We start from the raw sequence: 24511 nt of genomic DNA on the forward strand, positions 1-24511 counted from the left end.
TTTACATTACAGTGGATACAGTACAGTACGGGAGGGCTGTACGGAGGGGAGATTGTCATACACTTAATAAAACGCTGGTACGGCAGCAAATATTATAGAAGTAAAGAATGAGGTGATATTTGTTTCATATCTTATCTGTCTAATGGTGGAATCCCTGAAACCATTACTCATTTATAATGATATAAATGTAGCTGCTACACAGCACTTGGGGTTTTGTGAAGCTTCCGCTCACACAAGAAAAGCCTGGATGATGGAGGAGGCTTGGTTTATCCAATCTCCGATGCGATCCTGAACTTGATGAAGAGGGCAATGCCGTTTGTACGACTTTAGGGCTGATACAGGCCTTCTCCGTCCCCGATTGAGCTCTACAGATTGTGCAGACAGTGAAGGGCTGTATTATTAAATAGAGGGGTAGAAATTAGGAGGGAATAGGGGGTCTCCTCTTCCTCATTTGTCAATTTGGATTGCTCATTAATACCGCAGAAAGCCCTCCGCACTCACACAGGAAGGTAGCGCTAATTTGGCAAAGCGGCACTGTTATTTCACTGGCTGCCCTCCCCCTCGCTTTCATTAGTGGGCAAAGTGGCTCGTGGCGACGTGAACTCTCTCTGTTCCCGAACCTCCTCCTTTGCACCGTGCCCACCATCACCCCCTCCTACCCTCCCACCCACCCACCCACACCCTCCCACCCACACCCTCATTATACATTACCAGCACTGTTAACCGTCAGCATCTACAGTGCCTTCAGAAAGTATTCAATACATGTTAGAATCACATATGACAGTGATTACAGCTGTGATTCTTTCTGGGTTTGTCTCCAAGAGCTTTGCACACCTGGATTGTACATTATTATTTTTAAAAATTCTTCAAGCTCTGTTAAGTTGGTTGTCTATCATTGCTAGACAGCCATTTTTAAGCCTTGTCATAGATTTTGAAGCCGATTTAAGTCAAACTGTAACTAGGCCATTCAGGAACATTCAATGTCGTCTTGGTAAGCAAATTCAGTGTATATTTGGTTTTAGGTTATTGCCCTGCTGAAAGGTGAATTTGTCTCCCAGTGTCTGTTGGAAAGCTGACTGAACCAGGTTTTGCCTGTGCTTAGCTATAGTCCGTTTATTTTTATCCTAAAAAACTCCCCAGTCCTCGCCAATGGAAAACATTCCCATACCCAGGGCTCCCGAGTGGTGCAGCTGTCTAAAGCACTGCCTCTCAGCGCTTGAGGTGTCACTACAGACACCCTGGTTCAAATCCAGGCTGTATCACAACCAGCTGTGATTTGGAGTCCCATAGGGTGGTGCACAATTGGCCCAGTGTCGTCCGGGTTTGGCCGGTGTAGGCTGTCATTGTAAATAAGAATTTGTTGTTATCTGACTTTCCTAAGCTAAATAAAGGTAAAATGATACGATACAGCCATCACCATGCTTGCAAATATGAAGAGTGTTGTGTTGGATTTGCCTCAAACGTAATGCTTTGTATTCAGGACATAAATGTCATTTCTTTGCCAAATTGTTTGCAGTTTTACTTGAGTGCCATGCTGCAAATAGCAAGCATGTTTTGGAATATTTTTTATTCTGTACAGGCTTTCTTCTTTTCACATTTAGGTTGGTATTGTGGACTAACTACAATGTCGTTGATCCATCCTCAGTTTTCTGCTGTCACAGCCATTAAACTCTGTAACTTTTTTAAAGTCACCATTGGCATCATGGCGAAATCCCTGAGCTGATGTATTGATTCACCACTCAACGTTTATTAATAACTTCACCGTGCTCGAAGGGATATTCAATGTCTGCTTTAGATGTATTTTTTTACCCATCTACCAATTTAGTGCCCTTCATTTGCGAGGCATTGGAAAACCTCCCTGGTCTTTGTGGTTGAATCTGTTTGAAATGCACTGCTTGACTGAAGGACCTTACAGATAATTGTATGTGTGGGGTGAAGAGAGGAGGTAGTCATTCAAAAATCACGTTAAACACTATTATTGCGCACAGGCAGAGTCCATGCATCTTATCATGCCACTTGTTAAGCAAATACAATTTATCCTCCTTTTTAGGCTTGCCAACAAACTGCTTGAATACTTATTGACTCAAAGCATTTCAGTTTTTAATTTTTAATTAATTTGTAAACGTGTCTAAAAACATAATTCCACTTGGATATTATGGGATATTGTGTGTAGGCCAGTGACACAAAATCTCAATGTAATCCATGTTAAATTCAGGCTGTAACGCAACAAAATGTGAAAAAAGTTGAGGGGTGTGAATACTTTCTGAAGGCACTGTACAGTAGTTTTTCCTTCTGTATCATCAATACTGGTATTAATGGTCCATTGTAGCTGGGGTTTTTTTTAAATCTACATTTCAAATCATTTCTGGGTGACAATTAAGTACCTTACTGTGATCCCTTTCAATTAAAATGGTCAAAAATAAACAAAAATTGCTTCTTAGCATAAAGCTATTTCTCAAGCAAGAATGTGGTCTAACCTCATTGAAGGAGCCTAACGGGAGGGATATGTGTCCTGAAACATAGATGTTATTGATGGAGAGGTTTGAAACTCCCTTTGTTATTCGTCTATTAACTCAAACCGCCTGGTGATGTCGCCAGGCAGGCCAAAACGCCAACTTGAAAAAAATGAGGACATTTCAGGCCTTCTTTTCAAACATCTCTTAAGGGAAAAGGGTATTATAATAATATAAGGGTATTATAACAGTATTATTCAGTATTTAGTACTTTATTAGGATCCCATTAGCTGTTGTCAAAGCAGCAGCTACTCTTCCTGGGGGTCAACACAAAATGTGAAACATGACATAATAGAGAACATTCATTGACAAGAACAGCTCAAGTACAGAACTAGACACATTTGCTTTGCCTAGAGGTGTTGCTTCATCTGTTTTTTTTAGAACCAGGTTTGCTGTTCACTTGAGCAATCTGAGATGGGAGTTCCATGCAATCATGGCTCTATGTCTTACCATCTGGATACTGTGAAAATGTCTGGTGGGGTAAGTGTGTGTGTCAGAGCTGTGTGTAAGTTTTTATTTTCATTTGAAATGTGTATTTTTTATTGAATGTTTAAAACGTACAATGTACTTGCAGTGAAGCCGCTCAACAACTACATCACATTAGTCATCTGACAGACTCCCATTCAGAGTGACACACAGAAGCATCCAGGGTCAACGCCCTGCTCACTGGCACGTCGACAGATCCCTCACAAGGTCAAAAAACGGGGACCTAAACCAGTGATCCATCAGCCCCAAGCTCCCAACTGCCCCCCCCAGTTGGGAGCACACACACACACACAGTTCCTCAAGAGCTGCCCCTCAACCATCCGAGACCCCCCCCCCCCCCCCCCCCCCACAGCCTCAGAAAAAGAAAAATTCATAACAATTATTAAAAAAAACAAAAAAACATTATCCACCCCCAAGACACCCAACAAAATGAGCAAAAGAGAATAAAAGAGAAAGACAAAGGAAAACAGAAAACAACAATGCAAAAATCAGACTTCAAGGACAACTGAAAATGTTTGAGTGCATGCACGGCACTATTTACCTGTGTGTGTGTCCGTGTATGTGCACATGTTGTGAATTTGAATGAGAGTGTGTGTAAATGCATGTGTACAAACACCTGCACGGCATCAGCCTCAGGCAAACCGGCATTAGCTGTAAAAACACTGCCCCTTAGTGTCATACAAACTTACATGTTGTTATGTTTTATTTTGACTTAATTAAAAAGAAAGCTTTGTCTTTGACCGTCATTCTATTCCCCGCCCAGCAACTCCACTCCCACTTGTCTCCAATTCCACATCCCAACCCTCAGCTTCCCTCAGCACCTCCCACCTATCTCTGCTGGCCACCCTCTTCGGATTTCTACATTTCTACAGCTAATGCACAGTTGTCAACATCCTGGTCCTCAAATGAAACTGGTATACTTTCCTGTTTATGCTATTTTTATACCTCCACCAGTATAAAATCCTTTATATTGGGCAGACAGACCAGTTCCCTACCTCTTCCTGCTTCTTCCTGCCTCCGCCATTTTGGGGATTATGCTGTAATCAATTGGTTGTACTCTTGGATTGAGCAGACCTTCCCATACAATTCTGATAACTCCATGAAGGACATAACTCTACCATTCCAATGTACAATATAATTTAAAAACAAAATCCAATTTTCAAACATCTTTCCCATAAATAAAGGTATTTTATCAACTAGCATATTTGAGTTCAGCCATAATATTTGTTCTCTTTTCAGGGGGGTAAAATTCGAAATAGTAGCCAGCTCTGCAAAGCTTGTTTGAAAAGGCAAAAAGGCAGTTTTTAAACAATGGATGAGCGTTTCTTAAAAGTAAAAAGTAAAACTTTTGAATAAGTGAAGCTTTTAGAGAGGTTTAGTGTTTTCATATTTAATGATCTCAACCCACCCAAATCATTATATAGATAGGCACACTTAATTTTGTCTGGTTTAGCATCCCAGATAAAGCTAAATATTCTTTGCTCATATGATTTGAAAAACAAATCATCAGGAGTAGGCCGCGCCATAAGTAAGTGAGTAAACTGAGTTATGACTAAGGAGATAATCAGGGCAATTCTTCCATAAATAGACAGGTATTTACCATGGTTGCAGGATCTTGTCTATTTTTACAAGTTTTCTATTGAAATTCATTGTGGAGAGCTCATTTATACCTTTTGTGATATGAATTCCAAGTTTGTCTACTTCACTGTCAGCCCATTTTATAGGTAAACTGCAGGGTAATGTGAAGTTGCACCTGTATCTTTTAAAGATCCAATATGTAATATTGTACACTCATCATGTAACGATCCTCTTCCTGTGAATGACTGGACCGAAGCGCAGCGTGAGACGTGTTCATGATATTTTATTAAAATCAGAACACTAGAACAAAAAAATAACAAAGAGGAAAACAAACAGTTCTGTGAGGAAACCAACAATACAGAAAACAACTACCCACAAAACCCATGTGGGCAGGAGCTACCTAAGTATGGTTCCCAATCAGAGACAACGATAGACAGCTGTCCCTGATTGAGAACCATACCTGGCCAAAAACAAAGAAATACAAAAACATAGAAAAAAGAACATAGAATTCCCACCCTAGTCACACCCTGGCCTAAACAAAATAGAGAATAAATGCCTCTCTATGGCCAGGGCGTGACATATCATGATTAGGTTTTTGTCCAAAGAGTCCAGAAAAGTTATATAGATCTTCAATGAGACAGTGCAGGCATCTAGCTTGTGGACTTAATATAAAACTTGAGTCATTGTCATACATGGACACCTTTGTTTTTAAACTGTGTGTAAGTTGTCTATGCAAACCATTTGGAATGTTCAACACATTAATATTACACAAAGAAGAAGTGATGTAGTCAGTCTCTCTTCTACTTTTCGCCAAGAGAGACTGGCACGCATAGTATTCATATTAGCTCTCTGATTACAGTGAAGAGCAATATGTGCTCCTCTGTTCTGGGCCAGCTGCAGTTTTTTCTAGGTCTTTTTGTTGCCGCATCTGACCACGTGACCGGGCAATAATCAAGCTAAGATAAAACTAGAGCCTGCAGGCCTTGCTTTGTGGAGTGCGGGGTCAAAAAAAAGCAGAGCATCTCTTTATCACGGACAGACCTCTCCCCATCTTTACAACCATTTAATCAATACGTTTTGACCATGCCACTTTACAATCCAAGGTGACATCAAGTCATTTAGACTCCTCAACTTTCTCAACAGCCACATAATTCATTATCAGATTTTAGAGGTCTAGGATGATTTCAGAGTCAGAGTGTTGAATAGTCAGATGCACAGAGTTGCAGGTGTCATTGTAGTGTACGGCCAAAATCTTAGGCTTCGAGCTCCAATATGCAGGACTAAGTGAAACAAAATAATGGAAATTGGTGACATCTTAGCCATCTATCTGCAGGTAACTAGCTCCATAGACAGTCCATCATCAGGCCACAGAGCTGCTGCACCAGAGCCAGACCAGCTCTGGCCTGACAGTTGAAATATTACACAGTTCTGTACATTGTGTTTGACATGGAATCTGACAAAAGGCCCATGTCTGGGAAAGAAACATGCTCTATCCTGCATTATGAACCTGTTTGTGTTTTTTTCCCCCGTTTCAGATCACCAGAAGCTGGACAGAGAGGCCAGGATCTGCCGATTGCTGAAGCACTCAAACATCGGTGAGTTCTTTCGTTTTGGAGGCCAGTCATGCTGGCTTCCTCATCCTATTCTCACTCTTTTAGTGTATCTCAGAAGCACTATGATCCATTCATATAATTTTTTTGTTATTCTGTCTCATTGATTGGCTGACTCCACAATATTTGTTTTCCAATGTGTTACATTATATGCATTCTTTCACACTACCTAACATTAAGTAGTGCAGACTGGGACACTTAAAAAAGATACGTCACTAATCTTGGATCAGATTCTTTTGGCAGCATAGTAGACTTATAGTTCACTTTTGATTGCGTTGATGTAATCTGCCTCCATTGAGCAGAATCATGCGCCCAGTGAAAGTACGACAGCCATCCAGAGAGACAGACAGCTAGCTGACTGTTATGGTTCTTGTGCGTACAGCCGGGGAACATCACTCTGTGGCACCATCAGAGCCGGCTCAGGACCACAACGTGTAATTTACTGATTAACAGGCTGAGAAGCACTTTTCTACTTTTCCCAGACCCATAAGTGTTTAATAATGCATCCCACTCGCTGCCATGGACAGGATTGACTGTCCTGGTACCCCAATGGTGGAACGAGGTTCCTCCTGATGCTAGGACAGCATAGTCCCTGCCCATATCACCGAAAACGTCTGAAACCCTACCTCTTTAAAAAAAAAAATCTTAAATAAGACATCTCAGTTTTATCCACCCCCCCATAAAAAAAAGCTTTCACTTCTATTTTTCTACTAGCACTGATTGTGCTGTTGCTACTTTATTGAGTAAAATTGTACTTACTATGACTGTGATATGTGGTTGTCTCACCTAGCTACTTTAAGATGAATACATTAATTGTAAGTCGCTCTGAATAAGAGTGTCTGCTAGATTACCGCATTGTAAATATAACTGCATTACTAATCTAAAGATGTTTTCAACCGTTTGAAGTGTGTGAGAGAGAGAGAGAGAGAGAGAGAGAGATAGAGAGAGAGAGAGAGAGAGAGCGAGAGAGAGAGAGGGGAATGAGAGAGGAAGAGAGAGAGAGCACGACTTGACTGTACTGTACAGTATGTCGAACCCAGCCTCCGAGTGGTCAGAGAGAGAATCAATACGAGTGTGGCCTGTGGATGCCCTCGGATAAGGTTGTATGCTGTTTTGTGATCTGTCAGGGATAGAGGAGAGAGAGAGAGGGGGAAGCTGAAACATCCAGCCTTCTATCAACATAAAACTGAATTCCTACTGCTCCTAAACAGACAGACTGGGAGGAAAGGAATACATTATCTGCTGTCATCTCGCTGAAGATTTGCCCCTGTGGCCGTGTATGCATTTTATAGCCCTTGTGGGAAATTTGCCTGCACAGACTGCAGCTCAATAGAATAAAGATCATCAGCGTCAAGCTCTCCCCTGATAATGTAGTCAAGTTCCCGGGTTCTGTACAGTATAGGCTCTGACGTGAGTTAGCTGCCTTTTTCTGAATCAGCCGGATGCATTGAGACACACTGCCCTCATCCTGTGCTCTCTATCCCTGAGCCTAACCGACCATCACAGGCTATTAAAGAACTGGCCCACATCCAGCCTTTTTCACGTGCTCCTACGTCCACCATGCTGTTTGAGACGGTGCAGAGCAGCAGTGAAAACCTCCCAATAGACTTTGCAGCCTTCGGATTGACTTGTTTTGTTTATCGGCACATTCTTTGCATGGCGGCCTTCCTCTGCCGAAACCGGGGGCGGTTATTCGTCCAAGAGCCAAAGTCCGCCCACATAGATCCAGGAGAGGAGAGAACCAACGTGTTGGATGAATTGGCTCTGATACTCATAATTCAGGCTCACCACGCCAAGGGCTAAGGGCCAGGTTTGGTACGTTTGGTTCTCAATAGAATAGGCCTGTGTTTTTTTTTTTTGTTGTTAGTTGTGTGATACCTGGGAATGGATTTTGTAGAAGACCCACTTTAAACCCATTACGACAGTGACACCCATATAGCGGTTTGGAGATATCCTAATGGCTCATGCTTATTATGCTTGGTGGATTGACAGCAGTCCCTACCTATACGAGGATGTTGCCACAAATGAAGGCATTGTGTTCTTGCTAGGGATAATTGGCGTATCAGCATAGAGGCTCTCAAGCGTGTCATAAAGCTTTCCTCAGTGTGTTGTCATATTGCTCTGTGGGAGAGACAAAGTACTTCAACCATCCCGTCCCTATTCAGCTAGAATTCCTTCTTGAATTGCGGTGGTAAATGCGGTCCCTTGACATGACAAAGCATACCTTTTCTGTTTTGTTGAACTGTTAGTTAACACGAAGACATATGTAAGTCTGTTGTACTGCAAAACATCTATTTGTATGCATTGTAGAATCTACAGGGGGGCAGGAAAAATTGGCTTGTCCCACTGGATGTGTAGAGGTGTAGTGAAATGTTTTTGGGGGATTTAGAGAAATCTATCTGTTATTTTGAATGTTAGACAGTTAACAAAAGTATTGAATATATTATATAGATCAATAGAAACAAGGGCTATTCAAATATAGATATATATTAGATATAGATATAAATATAGATATATATATATAGATATAAATATAGATATATATTAGATATAGATATAAATATAGATATATATTAGATATAGATATAAATATAGATATATATATATAGATATAAATATAGATATATATTAGATATAGATATAAATATAGATATATATTAGATATAGATATAAATATAGATATATATATATAGATATAAATATAGATATATATTAGATATAGATATAAATATAGATATATATTAGATATAGATATAAATATAGATATATATTAGATATAGATATAAATATAGATATATATATATAGATATAAATATAGATATATATTAGATATAGATATAAATATAGATATATATTAGATATAGATATAAATATAGATATATATATATAGATATAAATATAGATATATATTAGATATAGATATAAATATAGATATATATTAGATATAGATATAAATATAGATATATATTAGATATAGATATAAATATAGATATATATATATAGATATAAATATAGATATATATTAGATATAGATATAAATATAGATATATATTAGATATAGATATAAATATAGATATATATTAGATATAGATATAAATATAGATATATATATATAGATATAAATATAGATATATATATATAGATATATATATAATTATATCACTTTTGTGAAATATTTTTTACAGGACTGATGACCGTAGATTGTACCCAACATTTCTCATTGGTGTTACTACTTCTACTGATGGCATAATGTTATCATAATGGTCAGAAAAATATATATATAATGCCATGCCCAAATGCCACCGTAATTCAAGAGCGTCCCAAACACATCTATATTCAGATAGCCTAACAACAGCCTGGACAAGTGATTGGTAAAGGAAAGCTTCTTAAAGAGGCTGACATCAAAGATTCCCATCGAGAGCTCTCAGGAAATACCTCGTTTGGGACGACCTAGGCACAACCCCTAACAGAGGGAAGAGTGTTCTCTCTGCTGATATGGAAAGCCCTGCCAAGGGAACCAAAAGCAGACAGCGACAGGCCAAAAGCACCACCATCGGTAAGTAACACCAGATTGGCCTTTTCCTCTTGCCATAACCCTCTTTGTGAACAAAACAGCAGTTCAGGGTCACAAGGCTATCAAAACCGATGAGGACATTTAGGATGTCACTACTTCCATAAAACATTCCCTCTCCACACCTCCATTAGTATTTCTGCACTTTTTAGGAAATAAGACGTACTTTAAGTGTAGACAAAAACTACAAGCAAAACCCAGCAAAAGGAAGTGGGGTGGGGGGGGGGGGGGGGGGGGGGGGGTGTTGTTTTAGCAATGTTGACAGTGGCGAATGCAAATCAAAGTATTTTCAGGCAGCCTTTGAGCGGAATGAACTGAGATGGCTGTTTCAGGCTTATGTAATGGTGAGACTGTTGCTATGTATCCGGTGTTGGCAGGTGAAGGTATCTGAACTGCAGTCTTCCACTTTGTTCCCCTTTCTATCTCGGCACCCACACACAAGCGCACGCGTGTCCTCTCCCTCTCTCTCTCTCTCTCTCTGTCTCTCAGTGCGTACACGCCCACACACATGCACACAGAGCAGCACAACACTGCCTGCTGGGGGAGGGGAGGAGTGTGGTGGGTACTGGTGGGTAGACGAGAGAGAGAGAGATTCTCTCCATCGTGGAGACAACATATGGACAGCAACAGGACACCAGAAGCACTATCTAAGCTTGACTAAAGTCATTCATGAACAGTATGTACCACATCACTTCAGTCAGGCCTACCTATAATCAAAACCTAGATATTCTCAAAAAAAAAAGTATGTGAACACCTGCTCCTCGAACGTCTCGTTCCGAAACCATGGGCATTAGGGACTTGCAGGGACATGCTTCCATTCAGCCACAAGAGTGTCCGTGATGTCTGGCATTGACGTTGGGCGATTAGGCCTGGCTCGCAGTCAGCATTCCAATTCATCCCAAGGGTGTTCGGTGGGATTGAGGTCAAGGATCTGTCCAGGCCGGTCAACTTCTTCCACACCGATCTCGACAAACCATTTCTATATGGACCTTGCTTTGTGCACAGGGCATTGTCTTGCTGAAACAGGAAAGGGCCTTCCCCAAACTGTTGCCACAAAGTTGGAAGCACAGGGTCATCTAGATGGTCATTGTATGCTATAGCTTTAAGATTTCCCTACACTGGAACTAAGGTGTCAAGCCCGTACCATGAAAAACAGCCCCAGACCATTATTCCTCCTCCACCAAACTTTGCAGCTGGCAGTATGCATTCAGGCAGGTACTGTACCATTCTCCTGGCATCCGGCAAACCCAGATTCGTCCGTCTGACTGCCAGATGGTGAAGCGTGATTCATCCCTCCAGAGAACGCATTTCCACTGCTCCAGAGTCTAATAGTGGCGAGCTTTATACCACTTTAGCCAATGCTTGCCATTACGCATAGTGCTCTTTGGCTTGTGTCTGGCTGCTTGGACATGGAAACCCATTTCATGAAACTCCAGACGAACAGTTATTGTGCTGACGTTGCTTCCGGTGGCCGTTTGGAACTCGGTGAGTAAAGCAACCCGAGGACATACGATTTTTATGCGCTACGCGCTTCAGCACTCGGCGTTCCTATTCTGTGAGCTTGTATGGCCTACCACTTTGCGGCTGAGCCGTTGTTGCTCCTAGATGTTTCCACTTAACAATAGCAGCACTTAGAGTTGACCGGGCCAGTTCTAGCAGGGCAGAACTTTGACGAACTGACTTGTTGGAAAGGTGGCATCCTATGACGGTGCCACATTGAAAGTCACTGAGCTCTTCAGTAAGGCCATTCTACTGCCATTCTACTTGCATTGCTGTGTGCTAGATTTTATACACCTGTCAGCAATGGGTATTGCTGAAATAGCAGAATCCACAAATTTGAAGGGGTGCCAACATACTTTTGGCCATATAGTGTATTTTGGGGAATGTAAGACACCGATTTGACATGTGCAGTGGACTGGGTGATTGAGATGTGTGATTTAGACGTTTGAAGGTTATTGACTATGCATTCTATGTGTGAAATATTTGCGCTTTCAATTTCTGCATAGGTTTACTTATTTTCTCTCTTTTCTCCGTCCAGTGCGTCTCCATGACAGCATCTCAGAGGAGGGGCATCACTACCTGATCTTTGACCTGTGAGTAATGCACTGCTGTGAATTTATCGACTGCGTCATTCCGTCTGCTCTCACGCACACAGTGGGGATGATTGAGACGAACGACGCAGCGTTTTTTCTAGTTTGGGTGGTAGCTTGATGTGAGTCTTGATGTGTCTCCTGCACACACTTATCAGAGCAGCCCGTATAAGACGGAACCACAGTGAATCACTATCTACCATTAATGCAAGTAGAGGTCCTGAATTCAAATAGCTCCTTTGTAAGCTATACAGTGCAGGCTGTGGTTTGGATCGAACTGCTAATTATGGCTAAAAAGCTACGTAGTGTTGAGTGTACTCCGTTTGAGTGCACTGTAATAGTTCTATAAAAGTCAATATTATAAGCATTTTAAACACTCAAATGATGTAATACCTTTCAACGCCTCTCAAAGAACTGTTGATTTCAGTCTGCAAAACAGTAATTACAGTCCCCTGGAGGCGTTGAATGCTTTTCATTACATAAACTGGACTTTGTAGCATTGGTAAAGTCTTACGCCATTGTAACTTCGAGAACTCTTCTTGAATCTGTTATGAGGTGTCTTCGTTTACCTGCCTCTTCCCTGTTAATGTCTCTGAATGAAAAACAGCTTTGTAAGTGTGAGAAAGTGAGCAGCAGGACAAAGTGTTGCATGAGACGATGTTGATGACAATGCAAGGTATTCTTAACTGGTTTGAAACAGCTGGGTATTGTCAAGGAGCAGTCGCATGAGCACAACTCCATACAATATGTTCTCTTTGCTTATTGTGCCCTATCGTTTGCTATAAGGCCCAGTGCAGCCCCCCTGTGTTTTATATATATTTCCACACTATGAGGTTGGAATAATACTGTGAAATTGTGAAAATGATGATAATGCCCTTTTTAGTGTAAGAGCTGTTTGAATTTCAGCCTGTCGTGGTGGGATGGAGTTTTGGTCTGCCTGGTGGCATCACCATGCTGTGAATTTGTTAATAGACCAATAAGAAAGAGTTCCAAACCTCTCTGCCAATAACAGCTAGTTTTCAGTTTCCCCCTCCCGACTCCGTCCACTCCCAGACAGTCCTAGCAAAATTCTTGCTTGAGAAATTGGTCTTGCTAAGAAGCTATTTTGGTTTCTTTTTGACCATTTGACCACAGTGAAATACTTAAGTGTTACCCAGAAATGATTTGATACGGACATAAAAATGGCTGAATTGAGCCTTTAGTTCTGTGAGATCCGCCACAGATACATAGTGAAAGTTTCAAAAGGACACAAATGAGAGACTAGGACAATACAAACTAAATTACCTTGGATAGTCTTTAAAGCTGACACATTTTGGAGCAAACTGCTTTGTCAGAGCCCAATCACTTTGTACTAGCAGGTTCATAAAATAGGCCCACAAATACAGTGCATTCAGAAAGTAGTCAGTATTCACTTTTTCCACATTTTGTTACATTGCAGCCTTATTCTAAAATGGATTAAATAAAAATGTTTCCTCATCAATCTAAAACTCAATGCCCCATAATGACAAAGCGAAAACAGGTTTTTATGTAAATGCCTTATTTACATAAGTATTCAGATCCTTTGCTATGAGACTCGAAATTGAGCTCAGGTGCATCCTGTTTCCATTGATCATCCTTGAGATGCTTCTACAACCTGATTGGAGTCTACCTGTGGTCAATTCAATTGATTGGACATGATTTGGAATGGCACACACCTGTCCCACATTTGATAGAGCATGTCAGAGCTAAAACCGAGCCATGAGGTCGAAGGAACTGTCCTATGAGCGCCGAGACAGGATTGTGTCGAGGCACAGATCTGGGGAAGAGTACCAAAACATTTCTGCAGCATTGAAGGTTCGCAAGAACAAAGTGGCCTAAATCGATACTTACATCGAAGAAGTTTGGAACCACCAAGACTCTTCCTATAGATGGCCTCCCAGCCAAACTGAACAATCGGGGGAGAAGGGCCTTGGTCAGAGAGGTGACCAAGAACCCGATGGTCACTCTGACAGAGCTCCAGAGTTCCTCTGTGGAGATGGGAGAAACTTCCAGAAGGACCACCATCTGCTCAGCACTCCACCAATCAGGCCTTTATGGTAGAGTGGACAGTGGAAGCCACTCCTCAGTAAAATGCACATGACAGCCCTCTTGGAGTTTGCCAAAAGGCACCTAAACGACTCTCAGATCATGACAAACAAGATTATCTGGTCTGATGAAACCAAGATTGAACTCTTTGGCCTGAATGCCAAGCGTCATGTCTGGAAGAAACCTGGCACCATCCCTACGGTGAAGCATGGTGGTGGCAGCATCATGCTGTCAGGATGTTTTACAGTGGCAGAGACTGGGAGACAAGTCAGGATCTAGGGACAGATGAACAGAGCAAAGTACAGAGATATTCGTGATGAAAACCTGCTCCAGATCGCTCAGGACCTCAGACTTGGGCGAAGGTTCATCTTCCAACAGGACAAAGACCCTAGGCACACAGCCAAGGCAACGCAGGAGTGGCGTTGAGGCAAGTCTCTGAATGTCCTTGAGTGGGCCAGCCGGAGCCCGGACTTGAACCGTATCAAACATCTCTGGAGAGACCTGAATATAGCAGCGATGCTCCCCATCCAATCTGACAGAGCTTGAGAGGATCTGCAGGGAAGAATGGGAGAAACTCCCCAAATACAGGTGTGCCAAGCTTGTAGCCTCATACTGAAGAAGCCTCGACGCTGTAATCGCTGCCAAAGGTGCTGCACCAAAGTACTGAGTAAAAGGTCTGAATACTTATGTAAATGTGAAATGTCAGGTTTTTTTGTTTCATACATTTGCAAAAAAAATATCTATGTATGTAGACCGATGAGAAACATTTAAAAAAAAATCTATTTTAGATCAAGGCTGTAACGAATACTTTCCGAATGTACTTTATCTGACTCACCAACACCACAGGAACCAGCTCCCAAGTGCAACATTTCTCCCATGCAGCAGCAAGACAGGCAAGGTCCTCTGCTCTGGAATCCACTCTTTTAGTGGAGCCTGTCTGATAGATGGATGGCCTCACACCCACCTATTAAATGGGAGCATGGACTTCATCATACTGACAAATTGACAAGGCAATTTTCCCACACTTTCCCACACTGAAGGCTGCTTTGATCTTTGAAATGTCAGCACCCACGCCCTTGCACTCATTGCAATACATTACACACTGGTATGTGTTGCCCTAAGCCCTGAGAATGCATATTTTAAAGGATTCATACTCTCATAGTCTATACTTTGCAACAGAGAGGCAACGGCTTGAGTTTTGTCAATGAATTGCCTTTTCTCGCATCAGAAATGTACCATTGAGGTTCCATGTCAACATGTCTCAGTGGCCGATATGAAGGGTACAGGGAAGGGTATATTTCTCTCACATTGGCTCCATGCTCCAGTCCACCTGCATCCTTGAAACCGGCGGCCTCACAATCCTCTCTTCCTCAGAGTGACAGGCGGGGAGCTCTTTGAAGACATTGTGGCTCGAGAGTACTACAGCGAGGCCGACGCCAGGTCAGTCAAACCACCTCACAGAGCGACTAGGGTTAAGTGCCTTGCTCAAAGGAACAGCCAGATTTTTCACCTAGCCGGATCAGGGATTCAAACCAGGGACCTTTCGGGTGGCTACCTGCCACCCACCGCATATACCCAAGCACAGACGCACACAGCATACATCAAAACACAGACACGTGAGAATAGCAATGTAGACATTTCAACGTAATAATTTGAGCCGTAAAATGTATTCAATTAGGTGGATTATACAGAGGTCACCGCACTCCCAAATCCAGAGAGATTAGAGAGGACCTAAAGGCATAGATATAGAACCCTGACATATATTGTCTAAAGGCTATACAATCCCAGGCTATACAACCCTTTTTTGTGATGTAGTCAGTCAGAGGCCTTTCTTTTTTCCCCTTTAATTATTGGAGTGTTCATTTGGATTGAACAGCTTTACCTGCATAAGCCCCTTCACGGATAGAGCATTTCCCCACTTCACCTAGCCAGTGAAAGCAACTGACTGGGCCATTGATTTGCAGTGACAGAGCGACAGGGCTACAAAACAAATGAATGAATAGAATCAAATGGAAACAGATGGCTGTGGAGGTGTAGGAGTGACCTCCAATCAATGTACACGTTTCGCTCCGGGCGTAGTGTATCAGTCTCTCTCTCTCTGCGGACCGGGATCTCACTAATCCACTGCTTGATTGACAGCTGAGTGTAGTGGCTAATTAGCCTCCCACTGACAACCAGCCCAACATGAAGAAATTCATCAGACAGATTTTGGCCCATACTACTGTGTTGATCGACAGCTTTAGGAAAATGAATGGCCAAATCTAACGCCTCGGTGTGTCTTTGTAGGTGCAGAGACCTACCTCCCCCCAAAATGATGTGTGGATTAATGCTGAAGCAAAGCCCATTTTCAAGAGCACTCAATTTAATGCCGCCGAACTCCCAGCCCACTCAGTCGTTCTGTTTTCTCTCTCTCTCGTTTCATAGCCATTGTATTCAGCAGATTCTGGAGGCAGTGCTTCATTGTCATCAGATGGGAGTCGTTCACAGAGACCTCAAGGTAAGATTTAATAAGGAATCAATTAAAAGACACAGACGATATTCGGCACAGTCCCCGACTGTTTATCCACTGCAATACACTCACTTTGATGACATTGTTGCAGTTGCTACATGGATGTAGCCAACTGCCGATTAAACCCTTTAAGGACACATCCATGTAGTCAATGTGTGCTCAGGCTTTAGACAACAGACCATTTGGGCTGCGATTAGAACCTTTGTGTTCCTGCTGAATGGTTCTGTGAGGACCACCTCTGTGAAATGGGACAGAATTGCACTGTGGTTACAGTGGAGAGGGAGCGTGGGGATGAGATGGGATGTTAGCAAATCTGTTTCCAGCCATCACACACCCCCCCACGCTGTTCTCACAAAGAGGTCTGACGGGAAGAAGAGGAGGAGGTGGAGGAGGAGGAGGAGGGATAACTAGTCATAAAACATACGGTTGAGTCAGCAGCATATGGGACAATCATTAACTTTGTCAATACCTCTGCAGTCCTCAAGTCATATTTTATTCAGTTCAGGGACATTTTCTTGGGGACATTCAGCACCACAATGTGATAGCAGGGCAGTTCAGGTGGAGCTGGGACTTGATGGGTGGTTGGTTAGGGAATCCACCTGTCACCTCCTCTGGTCCCCACAGTGAGTCAGGTGTTACTAAAGACCCCCTGACCTGCCTCGCCTCATGGCTTCGTCCTCCTGTGTGTCATAACTCTCTACAGTATCAACTGCATTCTTAAACTGCTCTGCTATTTTCTCATGACGACTTAGCGCCGTACTGATTTGTAGACCAAGAAAATCATTCGTTAAAACCGAATTTGATACTACCACGTGCTGTAGCGGTCAATCAGTATACACACTTATTTTCTCACCATCGTGTCCCATTAAAACGGATTTAGCTTGCAGGCCACAATCACCTGAGATGGCGACTGCAACTCAAAGTCATGACCGGGGTTGTGTGACTCTGAGGGCACACCCTCTTCCTATCCACTCCGTTTGATTCTGTCTGGATGTTACTGCTGACCTGATGGCGACCATCAACTTCCTTCACACAACACATTGACATGACAGACAGAGGAATTCGGCAGTAAGCAAGAGGAGAAGCAGACGTATGTGAACAGAATATCAACAGCCCTTACAAAACATTCAGGGGACATGCTGCTAAGTCATGTCCTCTGCACACAGTTTGACGATTGTAGAATAGGCATTCATTACAGTGCAACAACCGTCAATCCATTGTTCTGTTGTCAACTTGTCATGTACAGCACGTGCACTTCATATCTCAATGTCAGCTCGAGGGACCCATAAAGGAATGGGGTTTCTAATTTACATGAGAAGCGGCAACAAACCCTCACACCATCTCCATCATATCGGACAGCGTTGTGTGTGCTACAGAATCTGCTTTGTTGTTGTGTCAATGAAGGACAGATAAAGCACAGGATGGGTTCCCATTTATAATCACACGTGTCCAAGTGTCGCTATCATAACCTCACACCCTTTCAAAGGTGCATTTGGCTGCGTTTACACAGGCAGCCCAATTCGGATCTTCTTTCAACTAATTGGTCTTTTGACCAATCACATCAGATCTTTTGGAATCAGATCTTTTTCAGAGCTGATCTGAAGACCAATTAGTGAAAGAAAGATCACAATTGGGCTGCCTGTGTAAACGCAGCCTTCTTGCTCAATCTTTCAAAGGTTCATTTTTTAAAATCTTTCTTACAGACTGCTTCAGCACTCACTCTGTTATAAACACACTAACAAATTCCCGTACAAAGAGATACCCTCCTCCTGCCCCCGAGGGAAGATGGAATGATAAAATGGATTTCTGTGTGTGTTTGGGTGTGTGTGCGCGTGTGTGGTGTATGTCTGTATGTATCAGGGGGTAGATAACATCTCATAGCAGTAGCAGAGTGGGGGGGGGGGGGGGGGTGTCATTCCTCCACCTGTGTGGGAGGCTGGATTTATCAGAGCTCTGCAATGCCGCAACCACAAAAGAAACTAAACACTATTCAATCAGGCCCAGAATCATGTCTGTCTGTCACCCTATTCCTGCTTGTGCTCAGGTCTCTTGTCTCTTCTCACTGACTGATTGGCTATTCTCTCTTTGTACCCAGCCTGAGAACCTTCTGCTTGCCTCCAAGTCCAAGGGTGCTGCAGTGAAGCTGGCAGACTTCGGCCTGGCCATCGAGGTTGAGGGGGAACAACAAGCCTGGTTCGGTAATGGCTTATGGCTGACATTAGTCGTAATTACACGCACAAAAAAAATTATAAACTGAAATGCAAATAAGGAATGGCTAATAAAGCAGGTCTACTTATGCAAGATTTAAGATGTATAATCAGCAGGGAAACTGCATAGGGGGTCACATAGAGTCATCAAAGAAGAAGAATGGGTTTTCTGAGCACAAAGAATTCCAGTCGCAATCTTCAGAGGGAAATAGATAATGAAATGACTCCCGTGGAATCCAATCAAAACAACTCTTTGCCTCGAACATCTTCAATTTACAAAAAAAAAAACAGCTACTCTGGAGAAATAGCAACCACTAAAAACAAACGGACATATCATGAAAAAAAACACCATCAAGGAAGAAAAAATGACTTCCGCAGCACCATGACTACAACAGGGGAAACAGAAGACGGGCTGTTTGCTGCTTGTTTTATTTATGAATTATCATCCAGGAGTAGAAATGTCACCACAGCGTCATCCAGACTCGTTAGTAGTGAGGCCTACTGTGTAAAACCGTCTTGTTGGAATAGGTTAGGTACAGCTCATTTTTCATCACTCTGCTCTAACTAACCTAACTGACTGACTGGTGCTGCCTTGTGATTGGTGCCCTTAGGTCCAAAACAGGGCCGTGCACAGACCTTTCCAGAGGCAGGTGCTCAAAATGGAAAAAAGCACCCCCGACTTATTTTTTTATTTTTGTTATTTCTGCAAAAACACACTCATTCATCGCAAATTGTGAGCAAGATAGTGCCTTTTAAAGAAATGACGGTCACAGAAAATCTATGATTTTTAATCCAGCCAATGAGCCCCTGGGATAGGAGCTCTCTCTTAACCAGGATGGAAGTCTCTCTGCTGTTCCAATGCTGTGGTTTTCTGTGCCTGCTTGAGGATGTCCTCAGTCATTTCTCACAGTGCCTCTCTTTCAGAAGTTTCTTCAGCCTGCCCCACGGGACTGTGCTGTGTTCAAAGACACACGGAGCAGAACGTCCGGTGAACAGGTTCCGGGTTCCATAGCCGCAGGCAGAACAGCAGAAACTGGATCAGCAGCATGACTAGGGCTGTGGCGGTCACAAAATTTGCTGCACGACCAGGTGGACTAGGGACGGGGACAGCCAGGTAGTCCTGAGGCATGGTCCAAGTCTTCCGGGAGGGGAGAGAGAGAGAGATGGGAAAATTAGAGGGAGCGTACTTAAGATCACACAGGACACCAGATCAGACAGGAGAAATGCACCAGATAGGACAGTCTGACCCTAGCCCCCCGGCACATAAACTATTGCAGCATTGACACTGAGGACTGAGACAGGGTGGATCGGGGGACACTGTGGCCCCATCCGACGATACCCCTGGGCAGGGCCAATCAGGCAGGATATAACCCCACCCACTTTGTCAAAGCATAGGGATGAGAACAGACCACCAACTTACTACCCTGACACAAGGCGGAGTATAGCCCATGAAGATCTCCCCCACCACAAGAGCCTGAGAAGACGCAAGACCGGACAGGAAGATAACTTCAGTGACTCAACCCACTCAAGTCGAGTATAACGGGGGAATAAAAGCCTGGCTAGACGTGATGCATGCCTCCTAGGGACGGCATGGGAGAGCGCTAGCAAGCCAGTGACAGCTCCCGTAATAGGGTCAGAGGCAGAGAATCGCAGTGAAGAGAGGGGCGCAAGCCAGGCAAAGACAGCAAGGGTGGGTTTGTCACTCCAGTGCCTTGCCGTTCACCTTCGCACCCCTGGGCCAGACGACACTCAATCATAGGACCTGATGAAGGGATGATTCTTCAGTAAAGACTTAAAGGTTGAGACCGAGTCTGTGTCTCTCTATTGGGTCGGCAGACCATTCCATAAAATTGTTGCTCTAAAGGAGAAAGCCCTACCTGCAGCGGTTTGCTTAGAAATTCTACTGTAGGAATAAGCAGGCCTGCGTCTTGTGACCGTCGTGTACGTGTAGATATGTACGGCAGGACCAAATAGGAGAGATAGGTAGGAGCAAGTCCATGCAACGCTTTTGTAGGTTAGCAGATAAACCATGAAATCAGCCCTAGCCTTAAACAGGAAGCCAGAGGAGAAATATGATACATTTTTTTCACACACCTTCACGAGTGTGGTCTCAGTAGTATGATGGGGTCTAAAACCAGACTGTTTTCAGGAAGGCAGTGAGTTGCTGAGCAAAAGCATTTTCAAAACAAATGTTAGGAGGAATGGGAGATTTGACATATGCCGATAGTTTGCCTTTTTCAGGAGATCATCCAAGTAGAGGAGTGCTGTAGCATCCCCTGAAAAATCAAAAAAGAAGAAAAAAAATCACAAAAGTGTTGATGGACTGGGCCTTTACTAGTCCTGTATTAGCGACCGATATAGCCGTATGTAGCACAGGCAAAATGTATCATTATAATCCTGCACCACCCCGTTGACAAAAGAAATGATCAAACGATGATACTTACATTATGTTCACCGCTTGCAAAGATCCACTGTCAAGGACGGTACAGCATGCGTCTTCAAGATTAGCTTCCTGGCGAGACCCATCGAATGTTCTCCCCAATTGACAGAGCAACTTCGCCCGAAATGTGGACTGCACACACATGACCTGATCTTGATTTTCTGTTCGGCCTGTCCACCCGAAATGAAAGGTTGCCACTGCTGTCGTATGTCTTCATTCTTTAGAAAATAGTGTAGCGTTAAATTTACACTGATTTCCAGTAACAATACAATGTGCTTTTGCCGGCATGCTAGCAAGTAGCTTGCTAGCCGACAGTCACGCCACACATGAAAGGTTACCAGTATTTTTGGTAGTGTGTTCTGCTTGAGCTTACGGTTTGTAAACAAAGCCAATGCAAGGCATAGGCGCGCGGGTTTTAAGCCAGTACATATTTAAATGATTAAACAATTGGTGTATTACATTTCTATCATCATGTTCAACTTAATAAAAAACATGGCTTCCCATCTCAAGAGGTTAAATAAAACAATGACTATAGTAAGTGCCTATTAAGTGCCAAATAAGGTATAAGGGTTGAACGTAACAGGGTTGACCATTTCATCTTAGAACTAAAATATGTAACTTTTTGGGTGACCCAACCAAATTCACATCTGTCATTCTCATTGAAGCAAGTCTAAGAAGCGGTAGATATGTTCTATGTGCGCTGTTTCTATGCTTCCTGTTCTTAAGTTTTGTTTTTGCCTCTTTTACTTTTGGTTTTGTACACCAGCTTCAAACAGCTGAAAACACTATATTTTTGGTTACGGAAAATATATTTCACAGCGGTTTAGATGGTACAAAGATTCTCTACACTACACTTGCTTGTTTTGCCACAGAAACTGAAATTATGTGAACTATTAGAATTTTAGCAACCAGGAAATGGTGGAGCTATTTCTGCATAGTGCATCTTTACTAAATCAGACATGAATCCCTTTGTGACAGGGGAAATGGAAGGTTGTTGTGTGCAACAGGGAGGAGCAATTGAATGCAAGCTTTTTTTAAAAACATTTTTAAATATGACATTTTTAAAACATTTTGAGCCTGTATATCTATGGGTAACCGTTTTGTGAAGTGTTATGATCAAACAACTCAGTTTACCGCCAGAAAAGAGTAGAACCAGCTCCACCTGCTTTTACACAATGTTTTGACTATTATATGTTCAATGTTTCTTTTGAAAAAATAATTTCTAAAGGAAAGGTTTGACCATATTACAACGAGAGTTCAGTTTGCGTTGTCACTCATCACATTAAGGAAATAACAGTCTTCAGAAATGACTTTGGAAAAGCAACAATATAAGTAGATCTTTACAAACTTCAGGGTTAAGCCACAGAGGGTGCACGGATGCAGAAAATGCAGAATTTTTGTACTTTAGCAAGTATTTTGTTCACATTAAAAATCTGATTGATCGAAATCCCTTTTTGGTCTATATTAAAGGGCACTTCACTGAATTTAACAGCCTTTTAACATTTCAAAAGGAATTCCTTTGGTTGAATGACCCATAAATGTTTTAAAACTAGGAACTAGGAATGTCTTTTAGTTTTCAGTTCATTTTTAATGAACCAGAGGACACTTATCCAATACCCACAATTCATTTTTAAAGATGTACATCTCTTCGATCAGGATGATTTTCTAAAACCTCTGGGGGATGCCTGGCTGGTTGATATATATTTTTATATTTTCTAAGAACTGCTGGTGGAGCTGTCAGATCCAGCTCTGCTGCTTCATTATAATCAGGGTTGGGGATTAGGTGATGACATGTAATCAGTTACATGTCATTTGATTAAAAACTTAGTTGAACTGTAATCCGTTACGTTACTAACGTATTGTAATCTGATTACAGATACTTTTGAAAAAACGAAATAATTACTCATTGGATTACTTTTGCAAAAAAAAAATACGTTATGAAACCTTTCTGTTTTCTCAATGACATTCAATTCAGGATGGAAAAAACAAGTCAGAGACCACTATGATGATACAACAAATGCCTATAATGGCTCCTTTGGATCCTTTGTCTTTTAATGCCTCTTGAGGGGAAAGTAACTGAAAGTAATCCGATTAACTGAAAGTAATCCAAAAGTAATGTTACTGATTACAATTTTGGACAGCTGACTAGTAACTGCAACTGATTAAGTTTAAAAAGTAACTTACCCAACCCTGATATAGTTATTATATACACATTACACAGTCATGGAAATGAGTCTCGATATTTCAACCTTTCCTTTGTTCACGGTGTGTCAAACCCCAGGCTGATTCCATGGGTCTGGAGAATAAATGGAGGAATGTATTCTTCTTCACTGTTTTGATGATTGATATATACAGTAATCCATAATCTATCCAAGTAGCAAGCAACCTTGTTAACTGTCAGTGATAATCATTTCACATGATTATTAGTGGATCTGCTGGGACACGTTTGGGACAAAACAAGGCTGGAACATGAGAAGATGACATGAACCCTTAAAATGAGAGTGAAATAACGGTCTCGTCACCCCTCATAAAGAGTTTAACGTCCAGACTTACTGTAGAACGTTAGACACCCGTCTGGTTGAGGTAGGTAAGAAGGATATGGACTGCATACCACAGATGAAGCCCAATTGAGAGAAATGTGAGGCAGGCGGCCCCAGGAACCTGTGGATGATGTTAAGTTAATTACTCTCTCGTTAACATTCCGGGGGAAGATAATAATCAGAGCAGGTCTCTCTAACACTGTGCTCTGTTCTTGGTTTGTGACAGAATACTAAGTGTATTTTCTACAGAGTTCTCAAGGAAGATTTCTGTCTTTTCTTTGTTGTATTGTGACCAAGGTTGAAGTATTCTATGCATTCAAGAATTTGAAGATGGTCATCGCTCATCACTTTACTGCACTGTATTACAGTATATAATGGATTGATATGGTTAGCGTCACTTCACACATAAAACAACATGTGCCTTTGATCGAAACATATATGTATTGCATAGCATTACGATACCAGTATTTAGATTGTCATTTTCAGCTACTTTATCACCCTGTTCTTGGACTTTCACTGAGAGTATCCCTTCTGGAGCTTTATAAAATGGTCCGTTTGGATCCTAGATGTTATTCAAGATAATCCACGATTACTGCCTGCGGTTTATCAATCCTCTGTCTCACAGCCCATCCAGGCAATTCATAAACTTAATCTTCAATGGGAAAAAGCACCTCAACATTATTTCCCATTGCTTGTTGCCTAGCATTTGATTTCAACAGAGCTGTGTTATCTGTGACCATTTGCCTCTGTCTGGATGTGATGCAGGCTTTGCAGGGACACCTGGCTACCTTTCTCCTGAGGTCCTGAGGAAGGACCCATATGGCAAAGCTGTGGACCTGTGGGCTTGTGGTAAGCAGGGCGGCTTTCAGATATCCACCTCTTTCCTTGTTTGTTTTTGTCTAC

General features: G+C 42.2%; 1 protein-coding gene across 5 annotated transcripts in view; it reads left to right on the top strand.

Annotated features, from left to right (window-relative positions):
• Positions 1-24511, top strand: part of LOC110534177 (calcium/calmodulin-dependent protein kinase type II subunit alpha) — a 70641-nt gene that overhangs the window by 18679 nt on the left and 27451 nt on the right. For all 5 annotated transcript variants that reach the window (XR_016483773.1, XM_036933294.2, XM_036933295.2 and 2 more), the window contains exons 3-8: positions 6113-6172; positions 11797-11851; positions 15287-15352; positions 16337-16409; positions 18517-18619; positions 24374-24457. Coding sequence is in view for 4 of the 5 variants with exons in the window: in XM_036933294.2 (XP_036789189.1) it covers positions 6113-6172; positions 11797-11851; positions 15287-15352; positions 16337-16409; positions 18517-18619; positions 24374-24457 (441 nt within the window). In the remaining variant the exon portion in view is untranslated. The remainder of the gene's footprint in view (positions 1-6112; positions 6173-11796; positions 11852-15286; positions 15353-16336; positions 16410-18516; positions 18620-24373; positions 24458-24511) is intronic.

This window comes from Oncorhynchus mykiss, chromosome 10 (genome assembly GCF_057628025.1).
Source record: "Oncorhynchus mykiss isolate SJ-2025 chromosome 10, ASM5762802v1, whole genome shotgun sequence".
Taxonomy (NCBI): Eukaryota; Metazoa; Chordata; class Actinopteri; order Salmoniformes; family Salmonidae; genus Oncorhynchus; species Oncorhynchus mykiss.